The sequence below is a fragment of the Rana temporaria genome, chromosome 8 (genome assembly GCF_905171775.1).
Source record: "Rana temporaria chromosome 8, aRanTem1.1, whole genome shotgun sequence".
Taxonomy (NCBI): domain Eukaryota; kingdom Metazoa; phylum Chordata; class Amphibia; order Anura; family Ranidae; genus Rana; species Rana temporaria.
Window position 1 is genome coordinate 141,593,959 of NC_053496.1, and position 20,291 is coordinate 141,614,249.

A 20,291-nucleotide genomic window follows, 5' to 3' on the forward strand; every position below is an offset into this window, starting at 1 on the left:
ATCAGGCCAGTCTGCTCCATCCCCCTGACAACAGGCTGCTGAAGAGCCCCAAGAAAGCCAGGAGTCCTCAGGGGAGGGGAGGGGCCACACCTCACATCATGAGGAGGTTGAGGGGGAGGAGGAGGAGGAGGATGGGGATGATCGGGTGGACCTTGCCAGGGAAATCCTTTTGACTTCGGATGTGGTTCCCCCTGAGGCTACCCCTGAGGCTGGCAGCAGTCAGGCCTCCATCAGGGGTAGCCCCTCCCACTCCTCCCCCAACAGGGCTCCCCCACAAGGGTCTCTCTCTACCCTCCTCCCAGGCCACAAGCCTCAGATGGAGGACAGCCTGGGCTCAATTAAGGACTCGGTCAATGAAGTGGGCACAAACTCCTTGGCGGTCATAACATGCATTTGTGACCTGCAGACCGCCACAGCAGGCGTGTCCCTGGAGGTGAGTGCCCTGACCCAGGCTGTCCACGCAAACACCCAGGCTGTCCAGGCCAATACGGCTGCCCTCACTGTGGGTCTGACCAGGATCGCCGTGGCCTTAGAGGGCAGGCCAGCAGGAGGACAGTCACCAGGGGAGGCTCCTCCTTCCCCTGCTCCCCCCCCCATGAGTCTCCCCTGGTTGGCCGTGGCCGTGCCCGGCCCAGATCACGCCGCCGCCATTAATTTTGGTTGTACTTTTTATTTTTATTATTTTTTTTATTATACTGTGATTATGATTTGGTTTATGTGTGTGAATGATGTATGAATGTGGGGGTGACATTCCTGATGAAAAAAGGGTGTCACCCTCAGTTTTGGTGGAGTAGGGATCCCCAGGACCAGGGAGAAGTGATCCCAGGTCCATGTGAATGGTGTATGAATGCATAGTAACATAATTGGAGCCGTGGCGTGGCGTTTCTGCTTCTACTTGGGTCTAATCCAATTCGATGAGGATGTGATGTGTCTGTGCTAGGGACCACAGTGGGTGTGCATGCATGCATTCTCATTGTGCCATGATTAATGTGTGTGTTTACTGTGCAAAGATGCATTCTGCAAGGTGTCTCCTGGCTGCTGTTCCCTCAGAAGAGGGGGTACCCTCGGTTACTAAAGTCACTAGTATAGCTATGAGCATGGATGCCCCTGGCATGTTGGCATAGATTGTTGTCCTGCAAGTGTGTGTGCTCAGCTCGTCCCTAATGGTGTTGCTTTAGCTGACATTTACATGGCTGGTGTAAAGTTAGGGCAGCTTTTATAAGGTGTAATTTTACACCGTGAAACTAGCAGATGCGCACAGGGTGTAGCCTACGCCGCACAAGCGTACTTTTGGGGATCGCCCCATCTCCTTCATTTGCATATTAGCATAGAAAATCAATGGTGTGTCTAGCGTATTTTGCGCTTCAAGATGCGCCGGTGTAATCGTTTTACGTAGGACGGAAAAATCTGGTTTTCAGGCGTATTTCGTTTTGAGGATCAGGCGCAAAGATACGCGCGACGCATTTTTTAATTACGCCGCGCATCTTTAGATACGTCGGCGTAAGTGCTTTGTGAATCTGGCCCTATGTATGTAATTTTTTCTAAGTGCACCCTTAGCCAGACTCCATGAAAGGCACTTTGCCACAGAAACAGGTCGCAAACCCCCAAAAAAATGTTGTGTGTGTTTAAGTAGAGGAATTCGCAGTGACACCCGATACTACTGCCCCCAATGTCCCTTCCAGCCAGGTCTCTGTATTGGAGAGTGCGATCGGAGCTATCACACTTCACTACACTGGGGTAGATTCAGGTAGCTACGCTATAATTTACGGCGGCGTAGTGTATTTACGCTACGCCTCCGTAACTTACAGGAGCAAGTGCAGTATTCACAAAGCACTTGCTCCGTAAGTCGCGGCGGCATAGCGTAAATGGGGCCGGCAAAAGCGCGCGTAATTCAAATGGGGAAGGGGGGCGTGATTTATGGTAATATGTGATGACCTGACGTGATTTACGAACGGCGCATGCGCCGTCCGTGTACATATCCCAGTGTGCATTGCTTCCAAGTACGGCGTAACGACGTATTGGTTTTGACGTGAACGTAAATTACGTCCAGCCCTATTCGCGAACGACTTACGCAAACTACGTAAAAAATTCAAATTTCGAAGCGGGAATGACGTCCATATTTAACATTGGTTGCGCCTCCTAATAGCAGGAGCAACGTAACGCCGAAAAAGCCTTAACGCAAACAACGTAAAAAACGAACGTCGGGCGCACGTACGTTTGTGAATCGGCGTAAGTAGGTAATTTGCATACTTTACGCTGAAAAATACCCACCTAGCGGCCAGCGTGAGAATGCACCCTAAGATACGACGGCGTAAGAGACTTATGCCAGTCGTATCTTAGGCTAATGTCGGCGTATCTAGCTTTCTGAATACAGAAAGTAGATACGCCGGCGTAGCTTTGAATTTACGCGGCGTATCTATGGATACACCGGCGTAAATCGTTCGTGAATCTACCCCACTATTAGTAAAGTGAAGATGATTTTTTTCCAGTTTCCACTATCTGGTATTTCTGTGAATGACCCGGACTGTTTAATGACTATGCCTCTGCCAACCTCGTTTCTGCCTTCCATGTGAATTGACCTTGGCCTGTTAAATGGCTTTTTGCCTACCTCCTGAACTGATCATTTGTCACTGTACAGCACAGAGATCTCACATATGTGAGCGGCTCCAGAAAATACTTTCCGAGTGGAGAAAACATTTTTCTCTGGGTTTTTGTTTTCTCAGATTAGGGTCTGGAGACTCGTAAGCTTCGTAGAGATTTGGATGGGAAGAAGCCTCTACCACTGTCTCTTGTCTTACCTGACCAAGGCCTAAACATTATAAAGCTGCCTGCTGCCACCTGAACTGGCCATGCCTTTGCTTGCCACCTGAACTGGACAAGCCTTTGTCTGCCACCTGAACTGGACAAGCCTTTGCCTGCCACCTGAACTGGACAAGCCTTTGCCTGCCACCTGAACTGGACAAGCCTTTGCCTGCCACCTGAACTGGTCATGCCTCTGCTTGTTACCTGAACTGCCTGCTAAACCATGGACCATGTTCATACTTTGCCATATCTCGGTCTGTTGCCTGAACAATTTCTGAACATTTCCTTTGGTTGTCTGGACCAATGCTTTGACTGCTCTGGGACGGTATTCCTGTCTGCTAAAACCACAGGTAATCCTTTTTTTTACCCTTTGCTCAGCAAAATGTATTTTGGGGTGTAATTATTGGTGTGTACATGCTATGTGTTATAAGCCTGTGTATGTGGCCAGACTGTGGAAAAGTCTAACACATGGGGCATCGCCATACTCAGGACGAGTAGCAGAATGTATTTTGGGGTGTCATTTTTGCTATGTATGTGCTATGTGTTAGAAAGATCTTATAAATTGACAACTTTGTGAAAAAAATATAATGTTTTTATTTTCTTACAACATTTTCCAAAAGAAATGACATGTTCAAAAGACTCATTATGCCTCATAGAATATACATTGGGGCGTTTTCTTTCCAAAATTGGGTCATTTTGTGGGTAATTCCTTTGTCAGGAAGGCTCCAGGGCCTTCAAAAATGTGATAGGTACTCAGGAAATTAAATGTGTAATTTATGTCATTAGAACGCCTAATGGTGCTACTTGGACGTTGGGCCTCTATATCTGTACTATGACTTTTGCTTATGGGTTATTGGATATTATCATTTTTTTTTTACTTTTTATTCATTATTTCCATCACAGGTTTATAGATTTCCTTTCTTACTTGCATATGGGGGTGGAGGGTTCGTAAACCCAGTGAGTATGTGGTAATCTAGCCATGACTATAGATGACACTACTGTATGTCGTATATTAGACTCCATTTCAAATTTGCATTAATTTGTTCCCAACTCGACCCTTTTTCTTTATTTCCCCCCCATTTTTCCCCTTTCTCTTCCCCTCCTTCTCTCCCTCCCCCTCTTTTCTTCTTTTTTTCTTTTCCCAGGCTTCCTCTGCATCCTCTTGACTTATTGCCATATCATAAGAATATAGGTCTTTTTCTGTCCATGATAACCCAACACACATACATAGATATGTACAGAAAGTTTTTCTTTAATTCTTCATGTCGGTATGTAATTGTCTGGTATATATGTATATATATATATATATTTTATGTGTGCATATATATGTATGTATATATATTTTTTACTATATATTTTTTTTCTATGTGGTGATTCCCTACATGATGTGTATATGTGTACCAATATATATATTTTATATGTGTTTATGTATATTTTGTATACATTTCTTGTGCTGTATGCATTTTTATCAAATATATTTTTTGTGTGTGATGAATTTGTATATAGTGCATTATAGATATTGTATCACAATACTGATTAATTCATTATTCTATAGAATTTCTAACTATTTAATACAATTCATAATTCAATTCAATTTTAACATTAATATACTTCAGAATACATGTGTTCGATATACATATATATCTAGAAATATAGCCTTCATTTGCTTTCAAGTTTTGTTTTTATTAATGATTTTCTTACTCTAATGATGATTTTTACCTAGCATTACTATTTGTTATCATATTCTTATTTATAAGATGTCACTATGAAAATTCCTCTTTTATTCATGAATTAATTATGGTATGCTGAATGAATTTGTTAGTTTAGTTATCTATTAATATTTTTTGCCTGCTGCTATTATCATTATTGTTTTTTCACCTATCAGATCCCCTTGTTACATATACCTGTCCCAACCCGCCCCTCGATTCATTATATAAATATTGTCTTTGGACTTCAGACTGTTATGCTTGGAAAAGGAGCATGGCTATCCCAACACCCATAGCAAGCTGGCTCTGAAACGCGCCGCATGTCAGTGACGTCACTGCCCGGCGCCGCACTGTTTGCTTCCCAAAACTCGCTATGGACTTTCACTGCACGGCCACTTTCCACCACTGCAGACGCCAGATGGAGAAAACAAAGCCTCAGCACGGCTTGCTATAGTGCACTACTATTACTAAGACACAACATTCTTTCTAAGCTTGAAAGTGCTGCACCTGGCCAGTACCCAGAGGACTTGCTGTGACCTGCAGTTCCACACCATCCTGACTGAATTTTGTTGTGCTGCATCCTGCAAACCAGAAGTGGACTCACTGCAACTTGCAGTCACACCTCGTCAGCCCAGAAGATAAGCCTGAACTCAACTCTACTTTCTTCCATATGAGTGCATATTGTTTTTTATAATAAAGTATTTTTGATATATACTCAGATGCGCCTCTTTCCTTGTCTTTTTCCTAGTTTACTGGAACTTGCTTCTGCTCTTTGTGGTGGCAGCCCTGGCTGACTCACCTATTTTCTCCCTGCACTTGCTGTCAGACTATTATGGACTATAAATTGTCGTTTTGAGGTATCTAAGCATTGTGCCTTTTTACTTGTTAATTCTATATATGTGGCCAGACTGGGGAAAAGTCTCACACATGGGGTATCGCCATACTCAGGACAAGTAGCAGAATGTGCTTTGGGGTGTAATTGCAAGTATGCCTGCACTGTGTGTCAGAAATAACTTGTGCTGATTTGGCCACCAAGTTAGTAAATCAACCCCAATGTGTACTTTTTTCAGCCTTTTTATCTTGTACTAATCTTTTCTACATACACCTATTTCAGTGAAATGAAAACCATAGGTATGTATTTTTCTTTCATAAAAAAGGCAATATTAGTAATTTAAACTTCCAAGCTTACCTGTTTAGGAATAACTGCCACCTCTTGAGACTGACACAAAACTGTAAAAACTCCAGGATGTCTGGTGGAAGACGGGATCACACTGAGATTTATGCCCCAAACCAAGTGTGAATGCAGTTCCAGAATGGAAACGGTTTCCGAAGAGACAAAGATTGTTTGCTCTCCTAGGATGGAGTGCGAGAGTGGAGATCGTACCTAAAAATAAATGTCAGATAAACAATCAGATATAAAAATAATATCTTGGTAAAAAATGCTACATACATTTCTCTGTGTGATGATTAGCGAGAGATCCGCTTGTCCTCTCCTACAACATAAACCACATGGACCCCTACCACAATTCATTCCCAATATTGGAAGACATGAAGATTCTCTTTTCTCCTCATAAAAGGATGGGACTGGGGAGTAATGTTTACCATAATTACCAGATTGCTCAGAGAATGTGAGTTGGAGGAAGAGGCAAAGCTAAAGCAGAGGAGATTCACTCACTTGATGTGTTGTGTATGAGGACTCTGGCAGTGTGTGCATGGGGAGCACGCCTAATGTAAGTCAGCTAAAGTTTACTTGGCAGAGCTGAGCAGAGGAGATAAAGGAGATACTTCCAGCAAGTGTGTTTACAGTAGGGTTGCACCGATACCAATACTAGTACCGATACTGAGCATTTGCATGAGTACTTGTACTCGTACAAATGCTCCGATGCTTGATCTGATACATGGGCAGCCTCAGAGATGATCGGTGCAGTGGTGGGGCAGTTACAAGCACCAGTCACCCTGTATAGCTTTTCTGACAGTCGCTTCTCTTTCTCTCCCTCCCGTGGCTGTCAGGGAGATCAGTGCTTGTAACTGCCCCACCGCCGCACAGACTGTCCCCTGTGTCCTCCTTCGAGTCCCCTTCTGTGCTCCACGGATTTCTGTGTCCTGCTCCAGGTCCCCCTCTGTGCTCTCCATGTCCCCAGTGTCCTCCTCTGGGTCCCGATCCATGTCACCCCTAGGGTCCCATTCTGTATCCTCCAGGTCCCGATCTGTGTCCTCTTCCAGGTCCCCCTGTGTCCTCCCCGGCTCTCCGGCTCCTCCTCCGGTCCCCCTGTTCTGAATCTGTCAGGATGGAGAGCGGACAAAGGAGCCAGTAAATCTGTCATTTACCAGCTCCTTCCTTTTCTGAATGGACAGAATCAGTGATCACTGACTCTGTTCATTCATAACTGAGCATCGAAAACTTCAGTTTATGAATTGAGAGGAGCCTCTGTCTCCTCTCCATTCATCTCCAGTGCAGCTGAGGCTGCTGAGAAAGGGACTGGGGAGTCTGTGTCCTCAGTCCCTTTCCCTGTCTCAAAGGGGAGATGTCAGTGGTCTGTTTAGACCCCTTATATATCACCAAGCCCCCCCCCCCCCACATGGCTGATAAAAAAAAATAATAATAAAAAAAGAAACAATTGTAATAAATATTTAAAAGTTAAATTGTAAAAAAAAAAAAAAAAAAAAAACACTGACACGTCCACTCCCCCCCCCCACAAAGAAAATAAATATAAATTGTAAAAAAATAAAATAAAATAAATATAAATTGTAAAAAAATAAAAATTGTAAAAACTAAATTGTAAAAAAAATGTAAAATAAAAAAAACTACTGACACTGTCACATGACCTAAAAAAGTATTGGTAAATGGTATCAGCGAGTACTTGAAAAAATGTATCAGTACTCTTAAAAAAGTGGTATCGGTGCAACCCTAGTTTACAGCATGGAGTTGGCTCCACTGGTTTTTTTTTTACAAAACAGGAGTGTTTTTTTGACCAAACAAAAACATTACAGCATAATTAGACTCATAAACAAAGTACAATTCCATACTTAGATAACATTTGAGTGCAAGGCTACAAAACCCAGCCATACATTACCATAATGTATACAGCACATTCACTGACAGAAATAACAGCGCAATAAAGGGGAAGAAAAAAATTATAAAAATAAATGAAAGGTGGGGGGGGGGGGGGAGAATATTTATTTAGTTCTGGCACTTATGCACAGGGCTCAGATAACAGCCAATAACCTATCTGTCCATCTGTCTAACATCAGGACCAAAAACAGGAGCAGTCAACAGCAGTTCAACCTGAGGTCCAAGACGACCAAACTTTATCATACTTTCAGGAGCAACCTCGATTGATATATGCAAGTTTATACATGGGCAGAGCAGCATCCACCATCGCTTCCCTGGAGGACAATGCAGGAAGAAAACCACTTAAGAAGTATTTTTTATTTATTTTTTGCAAAGAATAAGTTTGGAAATTAGCAATTTAGTGTGATAAGGCTCATCCTCATGAAGTCCTAGAAGTGCCAACTCTGTGGAAGCCAAAGGCATCAACTACAGACTAATATTAATCATTTCAAATACTTGAAACCAGAATTTAGCAATATTCGGACAAGCCCAAAACAATTACAAATAGGACTCTGGATGAGCCCGGCACGGAGGACATTGCAGGTCACATGCCAGATACATCCTATGGAGTCTCACAGGTGTGCAATACACCCTATATAGAAACTCGACTTGAATTAATTTGTCTTTGGAAGAAATCATCAACTTAGGGCCACCCTCCAAGCAATCATCCCAGCTCTCTCTATCCAAAGAGGGAATGTCATCTCTCCACATCTTCCACACCCGCTCCATCCTAGGGGAGTCAGAATTGAGGAGCGCTCCATATAGGGTGGAAAGGCAATGTCACCCTGAGCAAGTAATTCCTCGATCGGATCGGCCAAGAGAAGGGGCGGCTGAGGAAACTGGGCCCTGACTGCATGTCGCAGCTGGCAGTAGCAAAACTGCATCCAAGCCAGTAAGCTGAATTACCCAGCAAGCTGCATAAAAGACAGAAGGGTCCCCAAAGGCATGATATCTGTTAAAGTTTTTATTACCTTACATGCCCATAATTGAGGTGTAGGGATGGTACAAAGTTGGGGGAGGAAAGGATTGCCCCAGAGGGGTTGAGCAGGTGACCATTGATTTGGATGCAGAAAATAATGGCGGGCAGCCCCCGACACCCTCCAGGTGGCATGCGTCGGCTCCGTAACAGTAGTTTGCTTTGGGTCCTCGGTAGACCAAGTTTCGGAGGTTGGCTAGGGAGCACAGAAAGCGGCCTCCAAACAGACAGCAGCATTAGATCGAGGGCCCGAAAACCACCAGTATACAGAAACTAGCATCGCCGCCCAGTAATAGACATGTAAGTTAGGTAAGGCCAATCCCCCTAAACTAGTGGGTAGCCATAAGGTGGATCTAGCTAGCCTGGTCAATGCGCCATTCCATACAAAGGAGCTCAGACGTGTGTCGACCTCACAAAAGAAGGAAACATGGATCCAAATAGGACAATTCTGAAAAATGTAGTTGTACTTAGGCAAGATCATCATTTTGATGAGGTTGATGCAGCCAAGTAGGTCAAGTGGAAGCCCAGCCCAAGAGGAACAGCGATATTTAAGGACCGACAATAGCGGGAGAACTTTGAGGTAAAAAAAAACCAAAGGAATGTCATGGGACACGTAGACCCCTAAGTATTTGAACTTGGTCACCCAGCATAAGGGAGAGGGGCTAACAGAAGTGACAGTTCACTGGTCCAGGGGAAAAAGCAGGGACTTGGACCAATTAATTTTGATGCCAGAAAAGGATCGAAAGGTGTTAAATATGCGTGCAATATTTAAAAAATGGAGCAATTTTGTTCCAAACCCAAAGCGCCGGAGAACCTCCCAAAGATATAGCCATTCAACCCAGTCAAAACGCCTTTTCCACATTTATTGAGGTGACGATTCCAACACCCGTGTTGTCATGTGGAATCAAAAGATTCAGAAATAGGTGCCTGATATTAATGTCAGTACCCTTGCCTGGCATGAACCGTGTTTGGTCATTATCAATTAAGTCCTCAACCACCTTAGAGAGGCGTGTTTGGCAAAGATTTTTGCATCAACATTTAATAAAGAGATAGGACAATAGGATGCACAGTCCTGTGGATCCTTACCAAGCTTAGGCACCAACACATTACCAGCCTCTTCCATAGTGTCAGGTAAGTGAATTCCATGAATAGAGTGGTAAGTTTGGGAACAATAACTTCCTGAAATTGGGAATACAATTCTGTCAGGAGGCCGTCCATCCCGGGAGTTTTACCAACTTGTAACACATCAATGGCCTGCTGGACTTCCTCCAGAGTGATGGGCTGCGTCCAGTCTGTCCCTATCTGAGTAGCCAGGGTAGGAAATGAGATTGTATCGAGGAAAGCAGCGAGAGTGGAGAAAGAAAATGGGAGGCATAAAGATCCTTAAAGAATTCCAAGAAACAGGGATTGATATGGTCAGGAGAGGAAAGCAAATCACCCCTCCTATCTCTAATACTAGCAATATTCGGGATTAGAGTTTGACTCTTTGCCAACCATGCAAGCAGCTTACCAAAGAGAACCTGTCACACAAAATTCCTATTACAAGGGATGTTTACATTTCTTGTAATAGAAATAAAAGTGCTAAAAAAAAGTAAAAAGAAAGTGTAAAAATAAAAAATTACAATAAAATAAACAATACAAAAATGTTTTAGTTTTTTTAAATGCCCGTCCCTGTGTGCTCGCTCACAGAAGCGAACACACATGTAAGTCCCCTCCACACATGTAAAAGCAGTTCAAACCACACATGTGAGGTATCGCCGCATGTGTTAGAGTGAGCAACAATTCTAGCACTAGACCTCCTCTTTAACTCTAAGCATATAACCTGAAAAAAATTTTTTAAAGCGTTACCTATGGAGATTTTTAGCCATTACATGAGTGTGCGCAATTTTAAAGTGTGACATGTTGGGTATCTATTTACTTGGCGTAACATCATCTTTCACAGAGCAGTCTGAGGAACTTACTCTTATTTCAGGGGGAATATCCAAGTAATCTACACAAAATCTGGCCCATTATGAAATATAACAAATTAAGCAGATCAGACAAATCTTCGCTATACACTGGCATATACGCACTGATGATCCTGTGACCCGCAGTTTTGTTGAAGATGCACACCACATCTGAGTTTTAGGAAAAATGTATCTATTAGCAGTACCCTTATTTCAAGTAATTTTTCCCCATATGGGAGACAGGACCCGTGTGGATCTGTTCCAAAAAGGAACCTTCAGATGTGGCAACTGCCAATATTGTCAGTATATCAATGAGAGTAAAGGAATTTCCACGACAAGTTATATATGCAAAAAATCTGGGATGCAATCCCGCCTACAGAAACCAAATGCACCAATAATTGGTGCATTGAATCCATCACAAAATATCTGTACCCCAGGTAGATCTAATCATAATAATTCGAATTTCAGAACGGAGAGAATGCGAGTCAGGAGACGGAAGATCCAGAAAACTTCCCTCCGGCATAAAATACGAAAAATGTCGCCCCCCCCCCCCCCCTCTTGGGTGCTTGTACTTTTTCTATGAGCTGTACTTTCATGGCAGAAGTATTGCCAGCATGACATGCCCTAAAATGTTTTGCTATGTTGGTGTTTGTTTTTCTTCAAACTGTAAATATGTTCAAAAGAACGATATCTTAATCGTCTGGTGGTCCTACCAACATATTGGACATAGCATAAATCACAAGTAACCAGGTATATGATGTAGTTAGTATAATGCCGCGTACACACGGTCGTTTTATGTGATGAAAAAAAATGACGTTTTTAAAAACGTCACTTTAATTGACCGTGTGTGGGGGAAAACGTCGTTTTATGTCTTCTAAAAAACGACCAAAAAAAAAACGTCAACTTTTACTTCACAGAAATTGACCGTGTGTAGCAAAAACGTCGTTTAAAACGAAGTTTTTTCATCCGCGCATGCCCAGAAGCTACTTATGAAGCAAGCTTCAATGGAAAAACGTGGTGGAACGTAACCTCGCTTTGCTAGAACATTGTGAGAAAAACGATGGTGTGTAGGCAACTTCGTTTTTGTTTTTTTTCATCACATAAAGTGATGGTGTATACGGGGCATTACAGGTAAAGAATGAGCTTATTTCAAATTATTTTTGGTTGGATGATGCTCAAAATATATTGCCACCCAAGGTATTGCTACAGCAGGGGCAACCTGGTGACCCACATTTAAAGTTTCCCTTAAAATGCAGCCATGTAAATGACTGGGGTTTAACTTTGTTGTTATAAAAACTGGGTGACAAGGATTGACCCAACTTTGGTGCCCTTCTTGGTACTATATTGATGCCATTTTTTTTTAAATATTCACACATGTTTCATCAGTATAGAGTATGGGCAAATATTTCTTTATAATCTCTCTGACCTCACTGAATTTTGTGCTGAACATAGTTGATAAAGTTAATTTGACTTTTTGAGAATTCTTTCCCTTATTATTTTTTACCATTCAACAAATCCTTTCTACTTTTATTTTTGGCAATCAATAGAGCTCTGTTTAACATCCAATCAGGGTATCCTCTGTCTTGGAAGTGTCTGTATAGTAAATCCGCTTCTCCATTGAAATGTGCTTCATTTCTACAAATGCGCTTCACATGCAAAAAATGTCCTACAGGGATACCCTTGATAGTATGTCCGGATTGGGCCAGGAGTAGTGTATTTCCAGATAGGAGTTTCCTATATGAAGTTGACCAATCCCTTACCCAATCCCTCACCCACAAGACAGACATCCAGGCAGCAAATTTCCCCTAGTATTGGCCTGACCTGTGAGGGACAAATTCTTATTGGTATTCACATATTCCAATTAAGGATTTAACATGTCAGCGCCTTCAGCAACCAACATGAGGTCATGTTGGTTGCTGTAAATACAACCTGATTTGCAATCTAAAGGGGTTCTCTACTCCAAAAATGCGGGACCGCTCCGACCAGCCCATGTAAAGGTTGGCTAGTGACTGTGAAAACTTTGCTCCCATAGCAGCCCCGCACCTCTGGAGGTAGTTACCCCATCAAATACAAAGTAGTTGTGTGCCAACAAATATTCCAATATCTCCAAGCTATAAGTACAATTTTCAATGCTAAGATCCGTACATCTCTCTAAATAAAAGGATATTGTCTCTACCACTACATTGTGGGTTATGCAGGAATATAAACGCGTGACATCACAAGTGATCCATGAGTAATCTTTCTCCCAAGCAAAATGGCCCAATTACAATTTTTGATCTTATATTTCAAAGCGTGGCCGGTTCCTGCGCCCACCAAGAGTAACTGTGAGGGTTTACAGTGTTGTGCCACCACCACCAAAGGCCCAATTTTTCTGCCCCTATTTAAAAGGGGCATGTAATTACAATTTTTTGATCCAATATTTCACAGCAAGTCCCGTTCCTGTGCTCAACAATTGTATCTGTGAGGGGGTTACAGTGTTGTGCCACCACCACCACCAAAGGCCCAATTTTTCTTCCCCTGTTTAACAGAGCCATGTAATTACAATTTTTGAACTAATATTTCACAGCAGGGCCCGTTCCTGCGCTCAACAAGTGTATCTGTGAGGGGTTACAGTGTTGTGGCACCACCACCACCAAAGGCCCAATTTTTCTTCCCCTGTTTTCTGCCCCCCCTCCCCCTCTTCTTCCTGTGTATTTGGCTGGCCCGCAGGAATACTATCTGGATAACGGGGGCCTTGAGAGGTAAAGACGTCCTCCTCTTCCTCCCGCTGTTCTGCTTCAAGTGCCCTGTCCATTATTCCACTAAGCATGTGCTCCAACAGGAAGACAAGAGGGACAGTATCACTGATGCATGCATTGTCACTGCTCACCATCCTTGTGGCCTCCTCAATTGGTGACAGGACAGTGCATGCATCCTTGATCAGTAGCCACTGGCGTGGCAAAAAAAAACAAGCTCCCCTGACCCTGTCCTGGTGCCATACTCACACATGTACTCATTGACGGCCCTCTGCTGTGTGTGCAGCTGCTGCAGCATTGCCAATGTTGAGTTCCACCTGGTGGGTATGTCACAAATGAGGCGGCTGTTGGGCAGCTTGCATTCCCTTTGAATGTCAGCCAGCCGAGCACTGGCATTGTATGACTAGTACCACAGACTTTTCTGGCTTGCCTCAGGAGATCTTATAAGCCTGGGTACCTGGTCAAGAACTACTGTGCTGCCAAATTCAGTATGTGTGCCAAACATAGAACATGGGTCAAGTGTCCCTGTCGGAGGGCGGAGAGGAGGTTGGTGCCATTGTCGCATACAACCATTCCTGGCTGAAGCTGGCGTGGCGTCAACCACCTCTGAGCTTGCTCCTGCAGAGCTAACAGAATCTCTGCCCCAGTGTGACTCCTGTCCCCTAAGCAGACCAACTCAAGCACCGCATGGCATCTTTTTGCCTGAGTGCTTGCATAGCCCCTTGAACGCCTACGGAGCACCACTGGTTCAGAGGACAAATCTGCAGAGGAAGAGGCCATAGAGGAAGAAAAAGAGGGGGTCGAGGAGAGAGCTGTGGCAGAATCACCACTAGCATTTTGGAGCCATGGTGACGGAAAAAGCTCCAACAATACTGAACCCTGTCCTGTATCCTTCCCTTCTCTTAGAACTCTGGGATAAATACCATCAGGGCCTATTGCTTTATTAGGCTTTAAATACTTAAGGACCAGAAGGATTTGCCCTCTTAATGACCAGGCCATTTTTTGCAATACGGCACTGTATCGCTTTAACTGACAATTGCGAGGTCATGCAACGTTGTACCCAAATAAAATTTTCATTTTTCCCCCACAAATAGTGCTTTCTTTTGGTGGTATTTTGCGCTATAAACAAAGAGCGACAATTTTGAAAAAAAATATATATATAAAAAAAATGTATTTATCAGTTTAGGCCAATATACAGTCCTGGTCAAAAGTTTAAGACCACTTGAAAAATGGCAAAAAATCATATTTTACATTGTTGGATCTTAACAAGGTTCCAAGTAGAGCTTCAACATGCAATAAGAAGAAATGAGAGTGAGACAAAACATTTTTTGAGCATTCAATTTAATGAAAAGAACAAATAAACTGAAAAGTTTAGAACCACACCTCCAAAAAAAAAACTAAACCCCCCAAAACAGAAATCCAACTTCCAAACATGAACTCAGTAATGAGTAGATCCGCCGTTATTGTTGATCACTTCAAAAATTTGTTTTGGCATGCTTGATGCAAGCGTTTCCATGAGGTGAGTGGGAACATTTCTCCAAGTGGTGAAGACAGCCGCACAAAGGCCATCTACTGTATGGAACTGTTGTCCATTTTTGTAAACTTCCCTTGCCATCCATCCCCAAAGGTTCTCAATTGGATTTAGATCAGGGGAACATGCAGGATGGGCCAAAAGAGTGATGTTATTCTCCTGGAAGAAGTTCCTTGTCCTGCGGGCATTGTGTACTGTAGCGTTGTCCTGTTGAAAAACCCAGTCGTTACCACACAGACAAGGGTCCTCAGTCATTAAGGAATGCTCTCTGCAACATCTGGACATAGCCAGCGGCCATTTGACGCCCCTGCACTTCCTGAAGCTCCAGCTTGTTCCACTGAAGGAAAAAGCACCCCAGACCATTATGGCGCCCCCTCCACTGTGGTGCGTAGAAAACATCTCAGGTGGGATCTGCTTGTCATGCCAGTAACGTTGGAAACCATCAGGACCATCAAGGTTACATTTTTTCTCATCAGAGAATAAAACTTTCTTCCACCTTTGAATGTCCCATGTTTGGTGCTCTCTTGCAAAGTCCAAATGAGCAGTTCTGTGGCGTTCAAGGAGACAAGGTTTTTGAAGAAGTTTTTTGTTTTTGAAGTCCTTCAGTCTCAGATGCCGTCTGATGGTTATGGGGCTGCAGTCAGCACCAGTAAGGGCCTTAATTTGGGTCAAGGATCGTCCAGTGTCTTGATGAGAGACAATGCTTATGCAGTTCAGCAACCCGACCATGTTCAAAAAGGGAGAGTTTTTTTGTCTTTGCCATCACAACGTGTGACTACCTGACAGAATATGACAATGAATCCACATCTTTGCACAGATTTGGCCTTTTAAAGGCATGTGGTCCTAAACTTTTGATCAGCTGAAAAACAGCCTGTTTCAGTTTATTTGTTGTTTTCATTAAATTGAATGCTCAAAAAATGTTTTGTCTCACTCTAATTTCTTCTTGTTGCATGTTGAAGCTCTACTTGGAACCTTGTTAAGATCCAACAATGTAAAATATGATTTTTTGCCATTTTTCAAGTGGTCTTAAACTTTTGATTAGGACTGTATATTCTTGTACATATTTTTGGTAAAAACTATGGAATAGATTTAGGGACTATTTTTTTATTGTTTTTACTAGTAATTTACTAGTAATTGCGGCAGACAAATTTGACCCCAAATTACATTAATTGGGGACCAGTGACATTGATCAGTGCTAAAAAAATGCACTGATCAATGTAAAAATGACACTGGCAGAGAAGGGGTTAACCCTAGGGGGCGATCAAGGGGTTAAGTGTGTTCCCTGGGTGTGTTCTAACTGTAAGGGCTGTCAGGGACATGACAAAGATCACTGTTCCCAATCACTGGGAACAGTAGATCCTGGCAGATCCCGTTATGGCTCTCTACTAGGCGATCGTGGGTCGCCGGCGGACATAGAGTCCACCCAACCTGCGGGCACACTCCCGCATCGTGCAGCAGGAGCACGCTTCCACCAGCGATCACCCTCCCACAACCACGTCTGTGCAAGCCGCCGTACAGCTACGGCAATTCGCGCAAGAGAGCCAACCTGCCGCCGTATAACAACGTGGCTGGTTGGCAAGTGGTTAACTGAGACAGTTTTTCTGATACCTCTGTCTCCAGAAATCCTTAAAATGAACCATCATTACTAGAACTAGAAATATGGATTCCTCAACTTGCTAGTACAATTTATTTCTGAGAAGACTGAATAGAAGTAATTGTTTAAATAGTTTGTTATATCCAGGCCTCCCTCAACACGAGTGTTGCGCCCAGTTTTCATTTTAGTGATTCCATTGTATTTTTTATATCACTGATGTACCTAAAAAAGGTTTCATCTCCTTTCTTATTGGTTTGGCAACTTATTTTAATAGTGCCCCCTGATTACTTACTTCTGTCATTTCACTCAAACCTTTTAATTTTTTTTTCTAGAAATGTCCTCCTTTCAGCAAAATGTGTCCTTCTGAAATCCAAAACTTTTGTTTCTATATTTGATTTTTCAATTCTTGTAATAATATCAAACCAGACATTGGTGATCACTAGAACCCAAATCTTTTCCCACCTCAACTTTGTCAGTACTAGGTCTAGAATACGATTACTCTGGGTTGGGTTTTTTACTGTTTTAGAGAAACCTCATTCAGTGCTTCCAATACATACCTGCTCCTGCTTGTAATAGCAGTGTGAGAATTCCATTTAATGTCGGGCATGCTGAAGTCACCCATAATCAAAAACTCTTCCTTCATTGCCATTTCAGTTATCTCATCAATCAACACATTATCATATTATTCAGTCTGTCCTGGGGGTCTGTATACTACACAAATTCTAAGGGAAAACCCCTCTCTGGTTAGAAGGCAGGCCTAGAGGGTTTCAAGTGCTTCATTTTTTAAATCAATATTATGCACATTTTTAACATGGCAACTCCACCTCCCCTTTTCCCTCATTCCTGTAAAGAGTATACCCTGGTATAGTTATTTCCCAGTCATTTCCAGGCAACAAGCTCACAAAGCTTGTTGCCTAAACTACGAGCATTAGTGCACATTAGAGCCTTATCTACAACACTTGCCTTGTTTCCAACCTCAGATAAAACAGTTACCTTTGGCACTGCAATTGTTTTCTCGGGATCTTCCTTCCTATGCAAAAAAGTATTGCCAATTTCACAAGCAGCTATGTTTGCAACCTTTGTATCTGTTTATATCTGTTTCTCTCTCAGAAAGAACACTATAGGGGTTATGCAGGGTCACACCAAAAGTTACATGTTTATGGTTCACAGGCCTCAGTCTTCCCGACCCAACAGTTTTCCACACTACCCTCCTCTTGTGTAGTCTTTAAGGAAAAGGTAGCTTTTTACAGTGTAGCTCAACAGAACATATTGGCTAGACAGCCTCCTGATCTCAGACTGCAGGGCACAAACCAAGGAATTTTAAACAAGCAATTTCATAATGTAGACTAGAAATCTGGGACAACCTCCCAGCTTCCAGAAAGTGCAGCGGAAAACAAATGCTAAACAAGTACTGCACTTAACTAAACCAGACATTTAAATAATATTTACTTAAATTCAAACAGTACTAACCAAAGTTGTTAAAAAGTTGCACTTGTGCTAAAAAACTAATGTTTATTAATGTATTTTGATTGCAGCTGCTGTGACAACCCTCAGGTAAAAGCAAATACAAAATGAACACAACAACATACACTATGTGCAAACAGCGCTTGCAAACGTTGCATACAATCAAAAATCGAATGCTATAAATTTGTATAAATCCATGTGCAAACAAATGTGTGAATTACCATACATAAGGATCAAATAAACTTGTGAGTCTCCCAGACCTCCTTAGATCCTTCAGGCAATTCCTTGGGGATCCTCCTACCAGTCTTGAATATCGCTCCAAACGAGATGTCACCAGTGGATCAATTAAAGAAAAAAAGGAGGACGTGCTCCTCATGGTGTAAAATGGTAGCGGTAGTAGAGTAGAGACCTCTTAAAATAGAACAGCATTGGAGGGGTATAGACATGTACAAAACAATGTCACCGAATTAAACACATTGGATCAATGAGCAATGTAGCTTGAGCCCTCAGGGTATGAATATTCATATTGACATTAATTGTTTTTTTATCTAACTTTTGATTTTTTTACTTATTATGTAATATGTTGTATTTTTTAATATTTTTTTTAATTCAGTATAATTTAAAATGTATTTATATTTTTGGTTCAAAATGATACATATATATATAATCATTTTATACATATACTAATTTATGACCAATTTATTCATTTAAGGGTTAATGAAGGTTTGCATATGATTGTTTCCGCCCCTTTATGTATTGGCTTCTTCTCCTCCTTTTTGAGATAAAAACACAAACTCAGGGGAGAGGCAAGTTTTTGCCAAAGTTTATTTTTATTTTTATGAGAGTTGGCTAGATCAAACAGATCTCATTTATAACCACTAGATGTCACCTAGTGCCTATTTTCAGTTAAAGGAGTTCTCTGACCTAAAACTTTTAACCCCCGCTGTGCCCGGGCTGTAAAACTATACAAAATAAACTTTCACTTACCTGCCTAAGATCCCCCGTTGTTCCGATATCGCCGTCCCGTTCTCCTCCGCTTCCTGCGTGTCGGTGACTCATAGTGCGCTCAGCCTATCAGCGGCCGCGACGGGACATTGCTGCGGCCGCTGATAGGCTGAGCGCACTATGAGTCACCGACACGCAGGAAGCGGAAGAGACCGGGACCGGAGAACGGGACGGCGATATCGGAACAACGGGGGATCGTAGGCAGGTAAGTGAAAGTTTATTTTGTATAGTTTTACAGCCCGGGCACAGCGGGGGTTAAAAGTTTTAGGTCAGAGAACTCCTTTAAGCTATGAAACTGCCCTTTTTTTTATTTATTTATTTAATTATATAATATAACTCCCCCCCCCCCCCAAATAACTATTATTATTTGCATTTACAATACAAGAATATGTAAATTGAAGAAAATACAGATTGCATTATGCATCAATTCTTCGAGAATTCTTTCAATATGCTCTAAAACGGTAGTAGTCACATATCTGAAGTTAATTATGCATCATGGTGTCATAATCATAACCTATAGCAAATTATATAGAATAGTGAGAGTCACAAGAATACCCATGGTAGAGGAAAAGGAGAGGGATAGAAGAAGAAGGAAGAGGTCATAGTAGCAGCTCATTTACCTGGTCATGGTGGGTCCTCCCGAAGGTGCCACAGCTCCCAGACTTTGTCATGAGCATCCAGCCTGTCCAGCATCCTGGCAGTAATTTTCTCCATCAGCTACACATCTTTAATTCTAGCGTATAAGGCCTCATGAGTAGGGGGGATATTTTTTCCAGTTTAGGGCTATAAGACAGCGTGCAGCTGTGAGAATATGGCATACTAGTTTTTTGTAGGGTGTGGGGATCCTTAGTGACAATAGGCCTAGTAGGAAAAATGTGGGGGTCATGGGGACCGGTGTTTCTAGAAGAGGGGTCAACAACTGCTGGACCATATTCCAGTAGGGGGTAATTCATGTACAACTCCAATAAATGTGGAGGAGGGTGCCCTTATCTCTCTGGCATCGCCAACAGCGATCGGAACTAGCGGGATATATAGTGTGGAGCACATCTGGAGTCATGTACCAGAAAAGGAGGATTTTATACGCGTTTTCTTTATATAGTGTGCAGAGTGAGCTCTTGGCCGTCTGAGACCATATCACCTGCCATTATTCTATAGGGATTTCCTCATTGAGGGCTTTCTCCCACCTAGTCATACTGTATATGAGTGTTTACCTTTCAATTCTAGGGGGTAGGCATTTAGTATTTTGTAAATGTCAGAGATTAGAATTGCAGGTCAGGGCGTAGTGGTGTATTTGCAGATAACCATAAAACACCTGGCGAGGCAGATCAAATTTGGTCTGAAGTTCGGAGAAGGGCAATTACTTGCATGATCTAGGGTCCACTAGGTTCCCATAGTGAAATCAATTCTGGGATGTCCATGG

The 20,291-nt window shown here is 42.5% G+C and overlaps 1 protein-coding gene across 1 annotated transcript in view; it reads right to left on the reverse strand.

Annotated features, from left to right (window-relative positions):
* LOC120909124 (transmembrane protein 132A-like) overlaps positions 1-20,291 on the reverse strand; it is a 215,861-nt gene that overhangs the window by 13,011 nt on the left and 182,559 nt on the right. The window contains exon 10 of the mRNA XM_040320787.1: positions 5,698-5,892. Coding sequence (XP_040176721.1) covers positions 5,698-5,892 — 195 coding nt within the window. The remainder of the gene's footprint in view (positions 1-5,697; positions 5,893-20,291) is intronic.